The sequence below is a fragment of the Chelonia mydas genome, chromosome 11 (assembly GCF_015237465.2).
Source record: "Chelonia mydas isolate rCheMyd1 chromosome 11, rCheMyd1.pri.v2, whole genome shotgun sequence".
In the NCBI taxonomy this organism is placed as follows: domain Eukaryota; kingdom Metazoa; phylum Chordata; order Testudines; family Cheloniidae; genus Chelonia; species Chelonia mydas.
In genome coordinates this window covers 60,101,341-60,121,562 of record NC_051251.2, presented here as the reverse complement: position 1 = coordinate 60,121,562, position 20,222 = coordinate 60,101,341, and the positions used below count along the sequence as shown (strand labels likewise).

General features: G+C 41.3%; 1 protein-coding gene across 8 annotated transcripts in view; it reads left to right on the top strand.

The window, feature by feature from the left end:
- The window catches only part of RAPH1 (Ras association (RalGDS/AF-6) and pleckstrin homology domains 1), a 162,192-nt gene that overhangs the window by 127,285 nt on the left and 14,685 nt on the right, over window positions 1–20,222 (top strand). For all 8 annotated transcript variants that reach the window (XM_037912272.2, XM_043524886.1, XM_037912273.2 and 5 more), the window contains 7 exons: window positions 4,662–4,783; window positions 6,609–6,674; window positions 8,444–8,587; window positions 10,481–10,591; window positions 15,496–15,594; window positions 16,882–17,002; window positions 19,239–19,381. In XM_037912272.2, the coding sequence (XP_037768200.1) occupies window positions 4,662–4,783; window positions 6,609–6,674; window positions 8,444–8,587; window positions 10,481–10,591; window positions 15,496–15,594; window positions 16,882–17,002; window positions 19,239–19,381 (806 nt within the window). The remainder of the gene's footprint in view (window positions 1–4,661; window positions 4,784–6,608; window positions 6,675–8,443; window positions 8,588–10,480; window positions 10,592–15,495; window positions 15,595–16,881; window positions 17,003–19,238; window positions 19,382–20,222) is intronic.

Genomic DNA, 20,222 nt, shown 5'->3' with positions numbered 1-20,222 from the left:
CAAGTGCACCTACTCTTAAGAGGGCAGAAAAGAAGCTGTGTCCCAGCCAAGGGAACAGAGTTTTTATTCTCTCATCCTGCCCCAAACTCTTTGGTGGTTCAAGTGGCCACTGAAAGGAAAAGGCAGCACCACACAAGATCCACTCCTTCAGATAAAGAGGCCAAATGTGTGGACCTACTCATATCAAATATTTTCATCCACCAGTCTGCAATTACCTGGCTTTGTTGTCAAAGTGTGATTGTATCAACTCCTCTAAAATTTTGAAATTCAGAGACACGCTCCCTCAGGAGAAAACAAGTTAATTTCAAGTGCTTATCGAGGAGGTTAGATTGGTGGCTAGAACATCCCTATAGGCTGCAGCTGATGCAGCCTCAGGGTAATGGCAACTTTTGTGATCCGTCAGGAATCCTGACTTGCTCCAGAGAAGTTCAATCCAATGTGAAGGACTTGCCCTTTGATGGAAATAACTTATTTAGCTAAAAGACTGAGCCATTGAAAGGTTCAAGGGCAACCCTCTGCTCCCTCGGTGTATATATACCAGCATTGAAGAGGAAGTATCATAGGCAGCCTTACAAGTTTAGACCACTGTCACAGCCCTTCTACCATCAAAGGTATATGAACCACAGCAGAAGCAGAAGAGAATCAAACATAATGCTTCTCCTTCCTCCTCCTTGCAACCATAACTGCTGTCAAGAGTACTTTTGATGGGACCTCTTAGGGTTGCAAACCAACTGAGATGCCATCTCTTTCTGCCCCCAACATGCAGTTTTAGTGGTGGTCTAACCCAGTTTTCCCATGCCTGGTGGGTAACAGACAAATAGGTTCTCAACATCATCTGTTCAGGCTATATTGTGGAGTTCCTCTTCCCCTCCAAAACCACCTTGCCCATCCCTTTTTAGGGACCACTCTCACGAGAGGATACTCATTCACGAGGAGAGCTTAGGAGGGATTTTATTCCAAATATTTCCTCATCCCAGAGAAAAGGGAGGATAGAAACCTCCAGCAAATCAATGTCTTTATCCACAGATTTAAATTCAGGTAGTCACCTTGGCATCGATAATCCCATCCTCAGAGATGACAGGTTCACAGTTCTTGACACGAAGGCTGACTATTTTCATATAGACGTCCACCCCTCTTACAGAAGATTTCTGAGGTTTACTATAGTTCCAAACCGTTATCAAGTCAGGGCGCTCCCCTTAAGAATAGCATCATTTATGAAGGTACGTTTAGTTGTGGCAGCAAGCTTCTGTCACCACAGCTTGACAGTCTTTCCTTACCTAGATGACTGCTGTTGACAGGGAGATCTCGTTAGGCAGTACCTCATCATTTCTACTCTAGCATCACTGGGAATCTCTGTGAATGCAGAAAAGTCCATTTTAGTTCCCTCTGGATTCCGAGCGAGAGCTTATCTCCCTCCGTATAGATTCCAATCCATAAACAATTTAATCTCAGAAAGAACCTGCAGCTGTTGGTTTGTTCAAACCTTATCCTCCTTGATCAAATGGGATCCTGTACCTACGTGACACCTTTTGTGAGACTTCGGCTTTGCTGTCTACAAGCCTGGCTTCAGACGGTATATGTGTCAAGCAGACACAATATGGACAAGTTAGTCCTGCTCCCTGCCTTCCTCATTTCCTTTCTCCCACCCCCCGCTCCAGAGGGTGGGAGACTCTAGCTGGGTGGCAGAGCAGGAATGTGGGGGGAGAGGGAGTTCCCTTCACTCTTTCCCCACCCGAGAAGATAGGTGCCTCCCTCTTAGGATGAGACACCCATCTGGACAACCACACAGCACAACAAACATGGGCTCCTTGTGAATCCAGGAACACACAAGCACATAAAGCTCCTGGACCTGAGAGCGGTCCGAGTAGCATGCAAACAATTCTTACTGATCATACAATTCCTGCATATTTAGATAATGTCAGATAACATAACAACAGTGTTCTGAGTCAGCAAGCAAGGGGGAGCAAGATCTTATTCCCTTTGCATGGAGGTGAAACTGTAAAACTGTTGTATTCACCACCATATTATCCTAACAGCAGTACACCTCCCAGGGATACACAACAAACTAGCATACAGCTTCAACAGACCCTCTTGTTCAACTGTGATTGGGAACTATAAGATTCCGTGGTGAAGAGCATATTCAAACAGGGATCCCCATCTTGGGGCCTGTTTGCATTTCCTGTTTTCTTGGAACACACTGTATACTGCTCGAAAGGGCTGCACAGTTAGGACTCCAAGGGAGATGCCCCTCTAATACTGTGAGCAGGACACTTAAGATACATATTCCCCACCCGCCGCCTTCCACTTTTATCTTGATTTCTCAAGAAGATTCAGCAGAATGGGGCAGTGATCATCCTCATTGTTCATAGCTGGCCCAGACAGTTATGGTTCCATAGTCTTTTCTAGCAGTCAGCCCACATATCCATCAGTATTTAGTCTTTCACAGACCTCTTGACACAGGACAAGGGCAAGATCAGACCTCCCAGTCTGGACTCCCTCGACCCCACAGCTTTGTATTTGGATGGCTATTGAATCTAGAGCAGACATTTTCAGTATTCGAGGAAGCCATCCTTAACAATAGCAGAAGGGAATCCATCAGAAAGTGTTACTTCGCTAAGTGGAAGAGTTTTTCTGTTTGGGCTCAGCATCACCAGATGTCCGCAGAAGAGTCAAAATTCCGACTATTTTGAATTATCTGCTCACCTTGAAAACCTCAGGTCTTTCCCTTAGCTCCCAACAAGTACACTTGGCAGCCGCTGGTACCCTCCAATGACAACCACTCCATTTTCACCCATCTAGTGATGTTTTTTTTCTGTAAAGGGTCTAGTCAGAGCCTTCCTCACAATAACTAAATCTGCTCCAATGTGGGCCCTTAACTTTGGTCTTCTCGACATTAACAGAGTCACCATTTGAACCATTAACAACATAATTGCTGTCCCATTTATCTGTGAAGGTCAACTTTCTAGTGGCTATCACTTTGGCTAGAACAGCAGAAGAACTAGACGTCCTTATGGCTGATCCACCGTAGACAATATTCCAGAAGGTTAAGGTTTCCCTGAGACTACACCCAAAATTCATCCCCAGTGTAATCTTAGGCTTTCATCTAAACCAGACAATACTTTAACCTGTTTTTTTCCCTGAAGCCACATGCCACCAATGACTGGACAGGAGATTCCATTCCCTGGATGTATGCTGTGTGTTGGCTTCTACGTACAGAGAAGAAAATCAATTACAAAATTTGCTGGACTGTTTTATTAGCAGAACAAATCAAGGGCCCAGTCTACCAGAGCACAGGCAGTTTCGGTAGTCTCACTTCATGAAGGGTCACTTGTTGACATCTGTAAAGCAGCAATGTGAAGCTCTGTCCATACCGTCATAAAACATTATCCCTTGTGCTAGCCCACTTTAACTTTGGCCTTTCTTGAGCCTTGACTGGGTAACTTTGCAATCTTGACAGTCTCATAGTCTAGATAGTTAAATATAATTTCTTATAGGGGTGTTAGAAGAAGAAAAAAAACAATACACACACATCTGTTTGTTTAGACAATTTAGCAGTTCACCACCAGAATTCTAAAAAAGAAACCTGCATGCCATTGTGCACAAAGTTGTCAATGCCTCAGAGTTCCTACTGATTTACCTAGAAATATTTTTGTAAAGGAGGGAAGGCTCTTGTCAGAGAATTCATACTTAACTGTGTAGTGAAGGAGACAAGGGCTCTGCAGAGCGTTTTTCACAGTGCCTGTAGTAACATCAGGGAAATCTAACTGGTATAAATTGCTTTTGCCTTATTTATTGTTCATGAACTGAATCGTGCAATGAAGCTTAATAAGCTCTTTCAGCTACTAGACTCCGCAGAAGAGCAACTGCTCTCCTGCTAGTTCCTGAGCTTCCTTATCTCATTTCACTTTCATCAACTGAGGTAAGGCTTGCTAAATGTTCCTGTGATCCTAAATTAGCTATGCACACTTATATAACCATCTTTCAGTTAGAACATCAAGAGTGTTCTTTCATTTTTATTTTTACATAATTCTTGTTTAAAAAAAGGGTCACATGGGTATGTAAGAACTATAAATTTTAAATGAGATGATAAATAGCTGAAGATAGAATATGCAGGGCTTCACTGTACTTGTTTATATTGTAAGTATACAAACATCTAACACAGGGGTTGGCATCTTTCAGCTCTTTGGCTGCCCTCTTGCGGGCAGCCCTTTTTTTAAGAAACTGAATTTATTTTATTCACTTCTTTGCATGCTAAAACAGTGGTCACCAACCCATCAATCATGATAGACTGGTCGATCCTGGGGCCTCTGCCAGTCGATCGCAAACTACGGGCCACTAAAAGTCCAGCGGCGCAGCAGGGCTCAGGCAGGCTGCCCGCATGCCATGGCCCCATGCCGCTCCCGGAAGCAGCCGACTGCTGGCACGTCTCTGTGCGCCCCTGGCGGGCGGAGGCTGCTCTGCATGCTGCCCCCAGCACCATCCTCTCAGCTCCCATTGGCTTGTTCCCAGCCCTTTCTTCCATTTTAACAAACTGTTAACTATATATCTGTGTTTTTCCTCACATCTTGTCCACCTACTGGATCCTCCTTTGAGGTCATGTTACAGAATGTGGGAGAGTAGAATTTTTTTTTTTATTTGTTTGCTCTTTCTCATTTATACAGAGAGAATCTTCGAGGACCATGAAAATTTAGTTGAAAATCTTCTAAACTGGACAAGAGACAGTCAAAACAAACTTATATTTGTAGAACGTATAGAAAAATACGCACTTTTCAAAAATCCCCAGGTAAGTCTGAAGCTGATTTTTCACTTTTATATATAGATATTTGTATCTATACGTATGTGTACGCACGCACGCACGCTTTGCATTTTAACAATGCCTCCAGAATACACTCTGTGGTCAGCGCAAGATCAACCCCCTAAATGAAATCCTGATGCTCTAATCAGTCCATTTTCTAAGTGTATGAATAGGTTAGTGGAATTAATAGCAGCCCATGTAACCAGTTTACATGAAATACTCACCAATACTTAGTGTTATTCACAACTACACAGTCTGGAGGAAAGGGTTTGAGCTTGTGTTGTGACACCTGTCACTTTGGGGAGACCGGCAATGCCCGCCCACACCATCTCATGAGGATAGGGTGAGGGGAATTGGATGGACTCTGTGGGATAGACAACTGCCTACAAGGGAGGGGCGGAGAGATAAGGAGAGCGCATGAGGAAGCCAGGGTCTGTCTTCATTCAGCTGTTTCCTGATCAAGTAACAACAAAAAGGTCCCTGTTCTTTTTCAATAATTAACTACAGGGGGATGGTAGTTTCTTGATTATAAGCATAAATGCACAAAATGTGCTGTAGTGCTAGAGGCCTACAGTACTGAGGGGACAGAGAGGTGAAAATAAAAACAGGACTTAACACAAAGGACCACTTGAAAAATAAAGAATTAACAAAGGCATATTTAACACTTGATCACTTGCTTGCTTAATCTCTAGTGTGTATATTGGGTGCATGGATCATGTTCTTAAGTTTGTGAGGTACCTCATACATTAGGCTCTTGGGCCTAACTTTCCAAAATTGAGTAGTGATAGCAGGTGCCCCCACTTGAGATACCTTATAAGCTGCCCATATTTTCAGCGAGAACTAAATGTCAGGCCTCTTTCTGTGATCTCAGGATGAGGCACCCAAAATCTTCATCACTTTTGAAAGCGTATTCCTCAATAAATGTCTGACATCAATACATTTCACTGGTTATTAGTAATAAGAATGGGCCTGCCGTAGATGGAAGTCAGCATGAATGTGTTACTTACTCAGTTAAAAACCTTGGTCTGTCCTAATACTATGAATATTGTTTTGCTTCCAGAGAGAGCAAGTGAATATAAAGGGGTCTGGAAGATGCTCCCTGTCACTGTACCAACCCCTTCCAGGTTAGGTGGGGAGGCGTGCAGGATCAGCTTACTAGATAAAAGGATTATATCATACTGATAATACACACACAGTATGGATAAACAATTGCATTTTGCTTATTTTTTCAGAAGTAATTGTTTATCATGAATTTTTTTCATTTAATTATTATTATTATTTTATTACTTATTCTGAAATAAGTACTAAAACTATAGAGATGGAGTGGAAAGGAGAACAGTCCCATGTCCACTCCTTCCAAAATGCTGAATGAGGGGATGAAGTAGAGCCTACTTAAAGGCCCAATTGTTTTCCATCTAATTTTTATTCTGGGTTTTTAATTTTGTTATCTGTTTATATTACCCCAATAAGTGATTGGCTTTATGGCTAACCATGATGGCTGAGAACTGCAGCTAATGATGCTTTTACTTAAGGTAATGTCAGATGGACTGGCTAATATTCCTGAAAATACAAAAGGGTTTTTCCAGCCCTTTAAAATTAAAGAATGCAATATTTTGGTTTGTTTTTATTCTTTAGCAGTCTACCACATGAGTCTCAATTTTGCTCCAAAATAATTTTTTTAATAATATCTAGCTGTACTAGAGGACCAGACAGGCCTTAGAACAGCTAAATTCTTATCAGCACGCGGAAGTGAAAAAGATAACTTGGTTTGACTTCAATAAAAGTTTCATCCTTTCATTTTCTTTTGTTGTAGAACTATCTGCTGGGGAAAAAAGAAACCTCTGAGATGGCAGACAGAAATAAAGAAGTGCTGCTGGAGGTAAGACAACTAAAACAAAAAGAGCACAGTGATTTGAGAGCTACAATATGTTAAATTCTTAAACTATTGCTAACATTTAACTTGATGACTCGAGATGGAGGTTCCGCGAAGTGTTGAGCAGAATATGTTAAATGTGGATATGTAGCTCTGGGGAGATTTCTTCCTGTTCTTGATTAGGGAGCTTTCGGAATAAGGATGTCTCCTGATTTTTGTAATAGACAAAACTGCAAGAAAGTCCCCATCCATTGTTGGATCAAAACCATGCTATTTACAACTGCGTTTAAACAGTTGTCACTTGCAGAATTCTAGCTTAGTTTTTGACCAGTGAGAGGAGGGACATTTTTCTGAGAATGGTGATATCCAAACTTCTATTCAGTACCCCGCAAAGTTTATAGCTTATTTTATAATATAGTTCTCAGACAACGTATGCTGTATCCAGAACTGTACTACTAAGGTAATTTAGAAGTAATTGTCACCATGGTGGTTTAATAGATTGAAAAAACCCACAAAATACAAAAATCGTAAAAGCTAAGGAGAAAAATCACTGTTGGAAATGGAAAGTACTTAAAATCAGAAGAATTGAAACAACTTAAAAAGAAAAATAAACAACCCAAAAGCAAATTTAGGAATAAACATAAATATCACAAGCATGACATATAACCTCATAACATTCTATATAGTTTTATGCAAATTGAAAGTAGTGACGGTCTAATACTAAAAATGCTATCTTAGGTGTCACGTTAAAAAGGTTACAGTAGTTTCTTACATCTAACATGGGATTGTTATATGTGTCACTTTGAAAGTTCAACAATCATGAATTCATAAAGAGTAAATGAATGTTTAAAATTAGACTTAAATACATTTATATTTATAAATAGTGTATAAATGATAAATTATTAATGACTTAATAAATGATTAAACAGTTTTTATAGATTGAGTCCAGTAGGTCAAAAGATTGCTTATAGCCATGGCATTTGACCATCTATAACCTCACTTTGTGCTATGCTTGTTGTCGTCTTAGCATATGCGCAACGTGCTTCAGGTGGCACATGACCAGGATTAATGACCAAATTTGGTCTGCTGGTTAGATCACTGGCTTCCCCAACCCAGGCCAGGTACTGATGGGGAGCACACGAATGCTGAGCCATGCCGCCCGCCCCTACTATGCTTGTAATTTTCTGTAGCACATACTAGTCATTTCTGGATTATGATTATAACATCTGTAATGCTTTTATTTTCTATTTAATAAATGGAACCTTAATATAAAGTGTGACGTACATTTCCACTGATAGCACAAGCAGCAAAATACACACAAGGTGGATCATAGTTGGGCCCACGGACTATTACTCAGGTTTTTGTGTAGGCCTGGGAAATTGGGAAACAGCTGAGGTGTGGGCCCATGTCTTTCAGGTTTGGTTAAAGCCATTGGAGCACTTTTGGGACCATTACTGATCAGCATTGGTTAAGAAACCTTCGCACCTGTCAATTAAGTAGCACCTTTATTGGTATTCTGTACAGAGGAGAGAACTATTAAATCAGATGCAAAGTTCAAATGGGCACATACTCATAATTATCCTTTTGCCTCTACAGGTGGTCCCTTCATGTTAGAACTGAGTGGAGAAGTCCCTAATCATGCTATATATATATTCTCTAGATAAATAAAGGACTTCAGCTCCCAGGCTTCTAAACCCAATCCATTTCATTGTTTTAAAATATTAATATGTTTTTATATGTTCTTTTTTTTCTATACTACCATTGGCTCTATGTAGGAATGTTTTTGTGGAAGTTCTGTAACAGTGCCAGAAATAGAGGGAGTCCTGTGGCTGAAAGATGATGGCAAGAAGTCTTGGAAGAAACGTTATTTTCTTTTGCGAGCTTCTGGAATCTACTATGTCCCTAAAGGAAAAGCAAAGGTGTCTTCCTTTGTTTGCTCTTATAAAATATAGTTCTTAAAAGTGATTGTCTAATTTCAACCTGCCGTCTGGTAACTATCTACCTTCTGAATGAAAAACTCAAGAAAAATGAACGTCCTCTTGATAATTTAAATGTGTATGGGTGGCAGGAGCTTTGAATATTACTTTAGAATTTTGGCTGCACTATGCTTTTGCTTAGATTATCATTACAATCCATCAATTTAAAAACACAGCTTTAAAATATAAATGAACAATAATTTATTCAAGAAGGATTTGATATAAAACAATCTGACCCCCAATTCAAAATTGAGATCACAAGGATCTTCCATTTGGAAGACCTCAGCATATGTTTGTTCAGAGTAGAATAGCTCTCCTAAAAAGAGTGTGTGTATGTACAGTTCAGGCCAGTTTGATTGCTTTTCTCCTGCCTAATCCCATAGACCTTTTTCACAGGTGAAGGACTAAGTGACACTACACGTATTAGTGGGTCCTTGACTAATATGTGCCAGGGAAAAATTTGAGTCATTCAGATCATCAAATGGCACAGTTCTTAGTAGTTCATATTCAAGAGTTTCTTCTTAGTCTATTTTTAACCACGGTTTCTTGAATCAATGTAGATCATACCCTTTCTGCATGATTTCTACAACTTTGTTCTCTATGTTGATGTTATACTATACTGGAGGAAAAATAGAAAATTACTGCACTGATTGTTGCCTTCGTAACTTCCAGGCTGGTTTATGTGGAAATGGCTGGTCCAAAACACAGCAGCTCACCTCCTAAACAGCTGGCCACTGAAAGCAAATAAACCCCAACCCAGTGTTCTGTTGTGATCAGTACACTGGCTCCCCATAGAACTAAGTAAATTTCAAATATTAGTCTTCCTCTTTGAGGCTCTCCATTTCATTAGACAAGCTACATATAAGACACCATGTAAAAAGGGTGTACCTTACAATCAGAAATACATGAATATGAAATCTTAAAACAGTGTGGTTCTAAATGAGTGCTTATATTATCAGCAGCTGCTGAAGAGGTCCCAGTGTGACCTTTTCTGTTGACCCCCTGCTGACTTCAAGTTTCGGTGGTGGTCTGCAATATAATACTGTCAAAAGAAACAAGCAAACAAGTTTTGAACTAATAATGCACAAAAAATACGCAGATTTGAAAAAGCATATCATAGTTAAAAAAAAAAAAAAAATCTGATGCAAGGATTTTCTGTATAGACCTATTCCACTTGGCATATTGTTTTAGTCTTAATGATTATTCATTCACCATTTTAATTAACAGTACTGTTTTTTTCATGTGAATGGAATAAGAAACATCTTAAACATTTCGGAACATGCTCGCAAGTTGTTTCAGATAACTGTAGTATTTTCCTTCATCTGTAGTACATAATTCTTCACTTCTTAGACTTCTTATTGGTTAAAATTCAGATACAGGAATTTTGTCCTTGGAAAATTAGCTGTTGTTGAATTTCAGTAGCACCGATTTCTTATTTTAGTTCAGTTCTAACTGTTTTTTAATTTAGCTTCTTGGAACTGGTGCATCCACTTGCACCAATGTGCATTGCTCTTCGTCGTTCCAGTCTAAGAGGTTGTCTACACACGCAGTTCAACTGGTTCATTTTAGTTTAACCAGTGCAACTTTACATGTGGACACATGCTTGCGTTGGTTCAGCTTGCCAAGCTGAACCAATGTAAGAGTGTCCTCACACATACTTGGCCCCAGTTTAACAAAACTGGAGAAACGGTGCACTGCTAGTTAAACTGGTGCAACTTTATGTGTAGACCAGGCCTAGGAGTGAAGAGCTGGCAGTGTTTAAATCAAGGTTTTTCATTGTGGCTTTGATTTTCCTTATTAATTTTTTTCATAACTGAATATTTGTGTGTTTAATAGGTCTCACGGGATCTGGTGTGCTTTCTTCAGCTAGATCATGTCAATGTTTACTACGGACAGGACTATCGGAACAAGTACAAAGCACCGACAGATTACTGTTTAGTGCTGAAGGTAACTTGTTAAATGTTTTTAAGTGTTTTACCAAACAGAGCAAGTATAAAGGTGCTACAGGAATTTTAAATACAGGCTACTTTTGTCTAGAGTCGTCCAACAGCTAGATTCTTCTAACTAGGTTCTAGTTGTGACGAGGTAAGAGGAATTAATACAAAAAGTTAATGGATACTGAGACAGGCTGTAATGCAGAGCATGCTTTCCACAATGATATAACTAATGGAAAATTAACCACGAGTTTTCAGTATGAATCTCAGGAATACAACTTTAATTATGAAAAAATTCAATCTATTAAGATACCACATTTCTGGAAATCATAGAGCAAGTGATATATTCTCATTAAATACATTGAAAAATACATTTTCTATTGTGTTATGCTACCTCCTAGTATGTGGAACAGAGTGGGATAAAGTGCCACAGTGGAGCAATGCAGAAGGAGAACTGGCTGCAGAGGTCTTTGCTGTTCCACACCCCCACATAGCTGGCTGATTCCTCTCTATAAATGATCTACACTCATACAAAAAGGGCGAGAAGGAGCTTAGAAAGTATTACATTAAATAATATGTTCCCACTGACAATTGCAAAAAATGCTTGAAACAAAAGGTCCCACAATGTGTTCCCCTCTGCCCCGCACAGAGGGGCTACATGGTTACAGTGCTGCCATGAGTCAGGTGGCCAGTGGGGTATCATGGCTACAAGCCTGGCCATGCTGCCATGTGTTTGGGGAAAGGGAGAATCTTTCCAGGATGCTGATAGGCAGGAGGGGACATGGACTGAAGCATTTTATCCTAAGAATACCTATCCCTTTTCTCGTTGGGGCTCATTTCATACCCTTGGTGATGGCCTCTACTCTGGACCTATGGACTAAGAGAAAATGTGGGTGTGGCTGTTTCAGAAGCTGCTGTGACGTTTATTTAGCTAATTTTTGTGTAGGAGGGAAACGTCCTCAGAAACCTTCAATAGTATAATAAGCTTTTTCATAGATAAAACTACCTTAAACCTAAAGGGTAAAGTTTGCAATGTATACACCAACCTCACATCCTTTTTACCAAAAACTCACAAAGATCAGTTATTCATGTGTTCTTTAGGAACACTGCATGCCAGAGAAGGATCTGATTTGAAAAATTCATATAGAGGAATGCAAATGGGGGCAAGTAATAAAGGAAACAAATGTAGTTAAAGGAGTTGCCCAATTGCAACATGTTAGTTAAAGCTCTGATCTTAAACCACAGAGTTAATAGCTGAAATGCTATCAGGTATCTTTAGGTTGTGCCAGCTTTCTTCTGATCTATTCCATTCGCCTCCCGTATTTTATGCTAGAAATAGTGTTGGTTGTGGTAGACTCAAAATTATTTTGAAACAGTTTTTCACAGTGTGTTCATGGTAAGAAATGTTTCTTCATGAACTTAAACATGGTGCTTGGATGAGGATAATGGGTCCTGTTCCCCTTTAATAGGAGTACGGTTACTTGTTTTCTGTCATCGGTCACATCTCCCATTTCATTGCATATGCAATGAGCAAACATTAGGCATGTCAGTTATTCTAGTGCATGTCCACAAACTTTATGAAAAGGTGATATAATCTTGCCATGAGACACTTTATCATATATTTGTGCACAGTTAGAGGTAAAAATACTTACTTACCTACTATAATAAATACACAATATTTGGGTTAAGAAACATTAGTTAAATTCTAACCTGAAAACTCTTTTCCATGTCCTCTTAAGTCATTGGCACATGATTCCTATGCAGATAATTGAGAGCAAGTAAAAGCAGAGATTTAAGTATTGGTGGATATTTATAAATTATTTGATATAAATTTCAGAGTAACAGCCGTGTTAGTCTGTATTCGCAAAAAGAAAAGGAGTACTTGTGGCACCTTAGAGACTAACCAATTTATTTGAGCATGAGCTTTCGTGAGCTACAGCTCACTTCATCGAGCTGTAGCTCACGAAAGCTCATGCTCAAATAAATTGGTTAGTCTCTAAGGTGCCACAAGTACTCCTTTTGATATAAATTGATTTGCAGAATATCAAGGCAAGTACGGATCATGCCTACATTTCCAGTGTGTCATTTCTAAAGCTAAGATTTTGTCACAGATATTCTTGGTAAAGCCATGGACAGGTCACGGGCAATAAACAAAAATTCATGGAAGCCCGTGACTTGTCCCTAACTTTAACTAAAAATGTCCCTGACAAAATGAGTAGGGAGGCAGGTACAGCACCCAAAGCTGCTGGGACTCCGGCATCCCCCGCTGCTGTGATTTGTGGGAGTTCCAGGGTCTCCCCTTGCACAGCGGCCAAGCAGCCCCGGGGGGCCAACCGCCCATGCCAGCAGGGAGCTCCAGGGGGTTCCTGCCACCTGCAGCGAGTGTGAGCCTCTGGGGTCCCCTGCTGCCTGCAGGAGCTGGGCTACTGCGAGATCCCCTTGCCCCCCCACTGGGAGCTCCGGGGCGTTGCCCTGCTGCGGCTGGGAGCTTCAGGGTCCCCCTGCCGCGGTGGGGGTTCCCCCACTGCAGCTGGGAGCTGCAGGGACCCCCCCACCAGGACAGGGGCTGGGAGCTGTGGGGCGGGCCAGCTGGGAGCTCCAGCCCTGGGGGAGAAAATGTCACAGAGGTCTCTGGAAGTCACAGATTCTGTGACCTCTGTGCAAAATCGTAGCCATAGTCCTTTCCTGTCTACATGATTCAGATGTGGCTCTCGTTGAGCTGTTTTCTATAACTTCTTGGCCAGCCAGTGTACTGGCCAAATCTTACTGGAATAAATTTATTAAAATTGTTTTATTACCATTCTGAGTATAAATGGAGCCATAGAAAAATCTTAACTCAAATTTTAATAAATCAAAAATTTCCCATTAATTTTAGAGCATTGCAGTGAGTTGTTTAAGTAAGTGCATGTGATGGGGTTGGTTGCTCTAATTTGTATAGTGTTTTTTGAGGTGTAAGTGAAATATGGTGTTGGTATATCACCAGGCAGTTAACATGAGATTTTAAGTGGTGTTGGGCCTTCTCTCACTTACATTCCAGCAGTGTGAAGCAGTGTTTCACAGGTCGAAGGGTATGTGAAAACAGCATCATTTATTTATGGCTGCTCAGTTTTGTGCTACTTGTATTCATGCAGTTTGAAAGAAAAAAACCCAGATTGCACTCGTTTTACCAAAGTGACGAATGGGGAGCAGTCAAATTTTGATCATTATTAAGGTCCAGATTCTACCCCTCTTACTCATGTTTGAACCTTGCACAAGTAGTTTGAGTGATTTAGTAAAGTACGAGGGGTGGCAGAATCTGCCCTCAAATGTGAGTTGTAGCTTTTGTATGCCAAGTTATAACGTTAACTCTTTTTGATCCTGAAGTTTAGATTTTAGAGCTTCTTTTTAGCTATGGTATAATTTGAGACAGAAAGTTGAGAAATTTTATTCGATCAGCTGTTGGGGCAGAGAACTGGAATGAGCACTCAGGGCTTTTTGTGTCTTCTGCTGAGTTGCTACATAACCTTGGGCAAGTCATTCAACTTCTCTATGCTTCTATTCTAAGCAGAGTTGTACAGGGTTTTCTTTGCTGTACGACACATACGCTAAAGGAATTGATAGTAAGATTAGTAAAAGCGGGAGTACTTAATGATTCAACAGTAGAATGAGACCAATTGTATGTTCTGCAGCTGAAGTGATATATATCTGTCTCACATTTCACAGATACTCAAAATGAGTCACAGACAGTGTTCATTGGAAGATGTAGTGTAAGCAAGTGTTCTCAAAAGGAGTTAAAAGATCTTGGATGCATGTGAGAGAGAACCTCCAAGAAAGTGGGGATATTTTGAATCTTCCAGCAGATCTTTGTATAATTGAACCATAATCTGATGAAGGGATTAATAGGGATACTGGCAGCTGTGAGATACATAACTTTTACAAACCGAACAGGAAATGACCAAGTATTCCGGCCAAAGTGGCTTCCATCATCAGAATCTGAAAAAACAAATATATTGATCTTATTTGAATCTGACATGTTGAAGACTGAATTTGAAATAGGATATTTTTCTAAATAAAGTGTGAAGAGTTGTGTTTCTTTTTTGTGCGGGGGAGGAGGGAATGGCAAGTGGTGTAACTGTCTGAAACAGAAATATTAGCTAGTTTTCATCTTACAGGCTTTTGTATATAAAATGTTAATTAAAGTAACTGTGCTTGGCAATGGCTAAACTGTTAATAAAAGTAATCGTGCCGGCCAGTGGCCAAACACTGTTCTTCAACTCTCAAGGTAGTTAGAGGTGGAAAAAGCTAGTGCGGGTTCATTTTTTCAAAGCCTGGTTTTGGCATTATAGAAAGGTGGATTATTAAGCTTTCTTCTTCCCATCTCCTTCAGCGATGCATGTGTTGGTAGAGGTCAAATGGATTAACCCTTTCTTTTCCACCACATCAGAGGTAGACATCTTCCCCCTCCTGCAGCTTCTAGAAAGTGGGAATTTTCTGACCATTTCAACTCAATGCATGACCACCTCCAAAGATTCCAAGGGGCCAGACCAGCTCCGACACCAAAATTCTGTAAGAACAGCCCTTTAATGGTATTGCAAACCTGAAATGGGTGCTGGCCAGACAGTCCCCATGTTGCCACTTCGGGTGTCAAGTAATTTTTTTCCTCGAACACCCAACCTACCAAGAGCATATATCCCATCTTTAATGGTGTAACAGTTCACAATTTCAATAGTTAGGAAGTCCTGATCTGAACCTTGATAGAATAATGTTTTTCTTGCATTTCCTGCTTTAATTTTCCACTAGATTTGAAAGTAGCAATGCCAACGATTGAATAACAGTGTTTTGAAGCCCACTCTTCAAGAATAGCTTTTTTTCAACTCTTTAATTCTTCTTAATGTTCTTTAGATTAAAATATTGATAGACTAAATACTCTTTCTGCAGCACCCTCAGATCCAGAAGAAGTCTCAGTATATCAAATATCTCTGCTGTGATGATGTAAGAACTCTACACCAGTGGATAAATGGCATCCGTATTGCTAAGGTAACTACCTGAATCATTTTATTCCTCTTCCATTCTTGCAATGTAGTGCTATTTAATAGTGTTACCTATATATTATCTTACTGAAACAGATGATGCCTCAGTGAGGGGAGATCGAGAAGACACACACAAAATTAACTAATCAAGAAGTTAATGAGCTATGGGTCAAATGTTACTTGTTTCAAATAATTATCGAGACAATGCATGTTATCTGTTTATAAACTTCCCTATATCTAGCCATTCTGAACTTGAAGCTCCACAAAAGTCTTAAGCTAGTTTTCATACGTATTTCTTTTTGAAGCCTATCAACAGTATAAATGTTTCTTTACCAGAATTGCTGCTTTAGGTGCTTATACAAATTTTTCTGCACCTTAATCTCTCTCTTCCTGCTCTCCGATCTCACAGTGAAGTGCCACTAGACATGCGATGTCACTGTTAGTTTTTAGCTGTGCAGACTCATTTCGGGCTAACTTATAAATGGATTTGAGAAAGATGGCTATATCAAAAATAGAGACTTAGTAGTTGAAGTAATGATTATTTAGAACCAGCACCTTGGCTCAATGGATTAAGTCAGGGGTCGGCAACCTTTCAGAAGTGGTGTGCCAAGTCTTCGTTTATTCACTGTAATTTAAGGTTTTGCGTGCCAGTAATACATTTTACATTTACCGGGGCCGGCAGATAGAACCCCAGACTGGCAGCGGGCTGTGCGGGGCCGGCGGCCAGGACCCGGGCTCAGAGGGGCCCAGCCAGCGGCTGGGATCCCAGACTGGCAGTGGGGGCGACAACTGGAACCCCAGACCGGCAGCGGGCTGAGCTCTCTGCCTGCTGCCGGTCTGGGGTTCTATCCACCAGCCCCTGCCAGCTGGGTCCCAGCCACCGGCCCCGCTCAGCCCGCTGCCAGTCTGGGATTCCATCCATCCAGGCCAGCAGCGGGCTGAGCGGGGCCGGAGGCCGGGAACCCGGGCCGGCAGCAGAGTGCCACTGTAAATCAGCTCGCGTGCCGCAGGTTCCCAACCCCTGGATTCAGTAAATGATTTTATTGCACTTTCATGTTATCAAATAGTTTGACATTTTCTTCTGCAGGATAACCAGGTTGTTTCTGGTTCTCTAAGCAATTAGATAATAAAAGTGAAAGAAGACAATGCAACTGTTCTTAAACTAAATGAAAAACAAAACTCTACTGAAAATAATCCAAGTGCCTGGGTTCCTCGGCAGAGAGACTGTTAATCAATCAGCTGAAACAGGCACAATCTAAACAGTTGTTACGTTTTATTGTTTCTCTTTGTTCAGTATGGGAAGCAACTGTATGTGAACTATCAGGAAGCACTGAAGAGGACAGAGTCAGCATATGACTGGACTTCCTTGTCCAGCTCCAGTATCAAGTCAGGATCCAGCTCTTCCAGTTTACCAGGTAGCTATAATAGCCTGACCTGTAATGGAAATACTGTTAAATATCGTTTGCTTCGGAAACCATTTGAAAACTCCAGAAAAGACTAGTGAATGTGACTGGTTATTTCCACATAGTCCCAGTACTTCTAGACTGTCTTTTAATTTCAAAAAGCAATTTATACTATTCTATTCTTTAGTAGTTGTGATTAATATTAATATAATGTCCTTTTCTCATTCACAGCCAAAAAGAGAATTTTTCTGAAACTGAGAAAAGGAAACATCCTTTCAAATGCCTCATACCTGTCCACAGCAATTTAAAAATTACATCCCAGGCTTGTGTTTCATGATGAGTGGAGATCTGTATAGTTTTTAAACTGCTTTGGTGGGATAAAGTGTATGAAATAAATACATGATAAATAGTCTCTACCCAAAGGCAGAAACGCCACAAACCTGTTCTCTCACACACACACACTTTTTAAAACACTGGTCCCGGTCCTGTGACAAACCCATTTTTAAGACAAATACAGTAGCTCCTCGCTTAACGCTGTAGTTCTGTTCCTGAAAAATGTGACTTTAAGTGAAACGATGTTAAGCGAATCTAATTTCCCCATAAGAATTAATGTAAATGGGGGGTTAGGTTCCAGGGGAAAAAGTTTTTGCCAGACAAAAGGCAATATATACATTTTAAACAAGCAATTTAATACAGATATAAGTTTTAAATAATTTTAAACAAGCAGTTTAATACAGGTATAAGTTTTAAACAATTTTAAAGAAATAATTTAATGCTACAATCATCATTGCTGAGTACGAACCCATGGGAACATCATTGCTGAGTATGAAGCAATGGGAGGGGGCCCCGCCTTACCCCACAAAGGCACAAGCCCACTGGCACTGAAGACAATGAGGCAGGCAAGGAGGCTGAAGGTGCTGTAGGCTAGGAGAAGCACGTTGCACGGCGGGAGCTTCCCCTACTGTGCAAGCACCGGAGGGGGGAGGGGGCCTCAACCCTCGGCCTGCCCACTCCACCCCTTCCCTCAAGCCCCCACCCTTAACTCGCCTCTTCTCTTCCTCCCCCCACCTCTTCCCCCTTTACTCCACATGCCGCATCCTCGCTCTTCCCCCCTCCCTCCCCTGCCTCCTGCCAGTGGCAATCAGCTGGTTTGCAGCATTCAGGAGGGAGGAGCGAGGATTCATGGCACAGGCTCCCCTCTCCCTCCCCTGCCTCCTGCCCACGGCAATCAGCTGGTTTGCGGCGTTCAGGAGGGAATGGGGAGGAGCGAGGACTCGGTGCACAGGCTCCCTTCTCCCTCCCCTGCCTCCTGCCCACGGCAGTCAGCTGGTTTGTGTCGTTTGGGAGGGAGGGGGAGCCTGCGCGCTGAGTCCTCGCTCCTCCCCCTGCCTCCTGAATGCCGCAAACCAGCTGCTTGCCGTGGGCAGGAGGCGGGGGGAGCAGGAGGAAGGCGCTGATCCGCGGGGTCCGCTGGTGGGCAGGAGGCACTGGGGGGGCGTAGGGGAGCTGATGGGGGCTGCCAGCAGTTGTCAAAGCAGGTGACCAAATGACATTATAGCAGAGCGTTGCAGAACTTTAAACGAGCGTGTTCTGTAATGGAGCAGGGATGTAAGATCGAAACAACGTTAAGCAAGAGGATGTTAAGTGGGGAGTTACTGTAGCTGTTCAAAAATTGGTTAACAATTTACACGTCTTCCTCATTGTTTACACCTAATTTACAACTGTATGGAATTGGGTTTGAGCCTGCAATGGATAGTCAAGCATGGTTCTACTGAAAACAATTGATTTGCAGAACTGTTATGTTTTGCGTGGACAGGGCATTGCAAAGCTATCTGCTCAGTCACCAGGACTAAGTTACAACTCTTGTGACTTCCTGGCATCCTTGGGCTAGGCAACATGAACAGAAGCTTCTGTAAGGCATGAGAACAGGATAGCCTTCACATAACATAACTGATATGCGGCTGTCTTCACAAGGTTGCAGGTGTGATTGTCAGGGTTTTTTTTGGATGTGTGTGTGTATGTGTGAGGGGGTGTTTCAGACCAGCAATTTTCCAGTATGTCTGACCATGAGCTAAGTGTTTTAGTGGAAATAATGTCCTTTGGTGAGATAATGTATTTTAGCAAGCATGAAATTAACCTGTCACCTCTGTGCCTAGAAAGTGTCACTCATGAAAGTGTCACATTACAAACTCATTGACTTACTTTGATAAAAATGAACTTTTTCCTGTGTTTCATATTTTTTAAACAGAGTCTCAATCAAATCACTCTAATCAATCTGACAGTGGAGTTTCTGACACCCAGCCAACTGGCCATGTCCGTTCCCAAAGTATTGTCAGCTCTATCTTCTCTGAGGCCTGGAAACGAGGCACTCAGCTGGAAGAGTCCAGCAAGGTAACAAGAAGACTTTAGCATGAGAACCAACACCCCCACAAAATGTACGAAACACAGTGACATCTCTTCTCATCTGTATCTTTACTGGGATTCTCTTCCCTTTTTACTCCACCTTTTCAACATACTGCATTATAATTTTTTTCAGATATAGCTTTCTCCAGGGTAATGACTCACCTCTTGAGCCTCCTGTGAGGTTTTATACGTGCCCATAGAAGCTTGACGGGTTTTTTAGTCATTTTCCAATTATTAGGTGTAAGACAGCCGTGGCTTAAAAATTCTACTGAGTAATGTTGAAAAAGACCAAGCAAAAACATTAACTGCCAAAAAGTTGAATGAAATGCTTTCAGGAAGATCTCTTTACTTAAGAAACTAGTCATGTCCTTCCATTGTGAGGCTGTGAACAGCTGAGAGGTGAAGCTAGAAGCAGACAGACACATGAGCCTGTTTTGAAATCTGCTCCAGCGGGTATTCCCCTAGGTGCTTTTATTTGGGTTCCACGATAATTGAATATTTTATTGAATGTTTTAATATGCTGTAGACAAAATATGAAACAGAAGTAGTAATTGGGTAGTGAGAGGAGAGCGGATGCCTCATGGTGTTGGTAAATGGGTATAAAGGATTTCAACTCTTGAATGCCTGGCTCAGGTCTGCTGTGGGTTAGTAATAACCAAAAGTTTTACACCTCCATTGTGAAATAAGTCATTAATGCAATTCCTCATGAACAACAGAACACACCACAAAAATTGCAACTATGAATGACTTTGTTGGCAGTCTTCGCATAGATACCAGGTGCTGAACGGGCACAGAATCTGAATTAACAGTGTCAGGTCAGAGTTGAGGT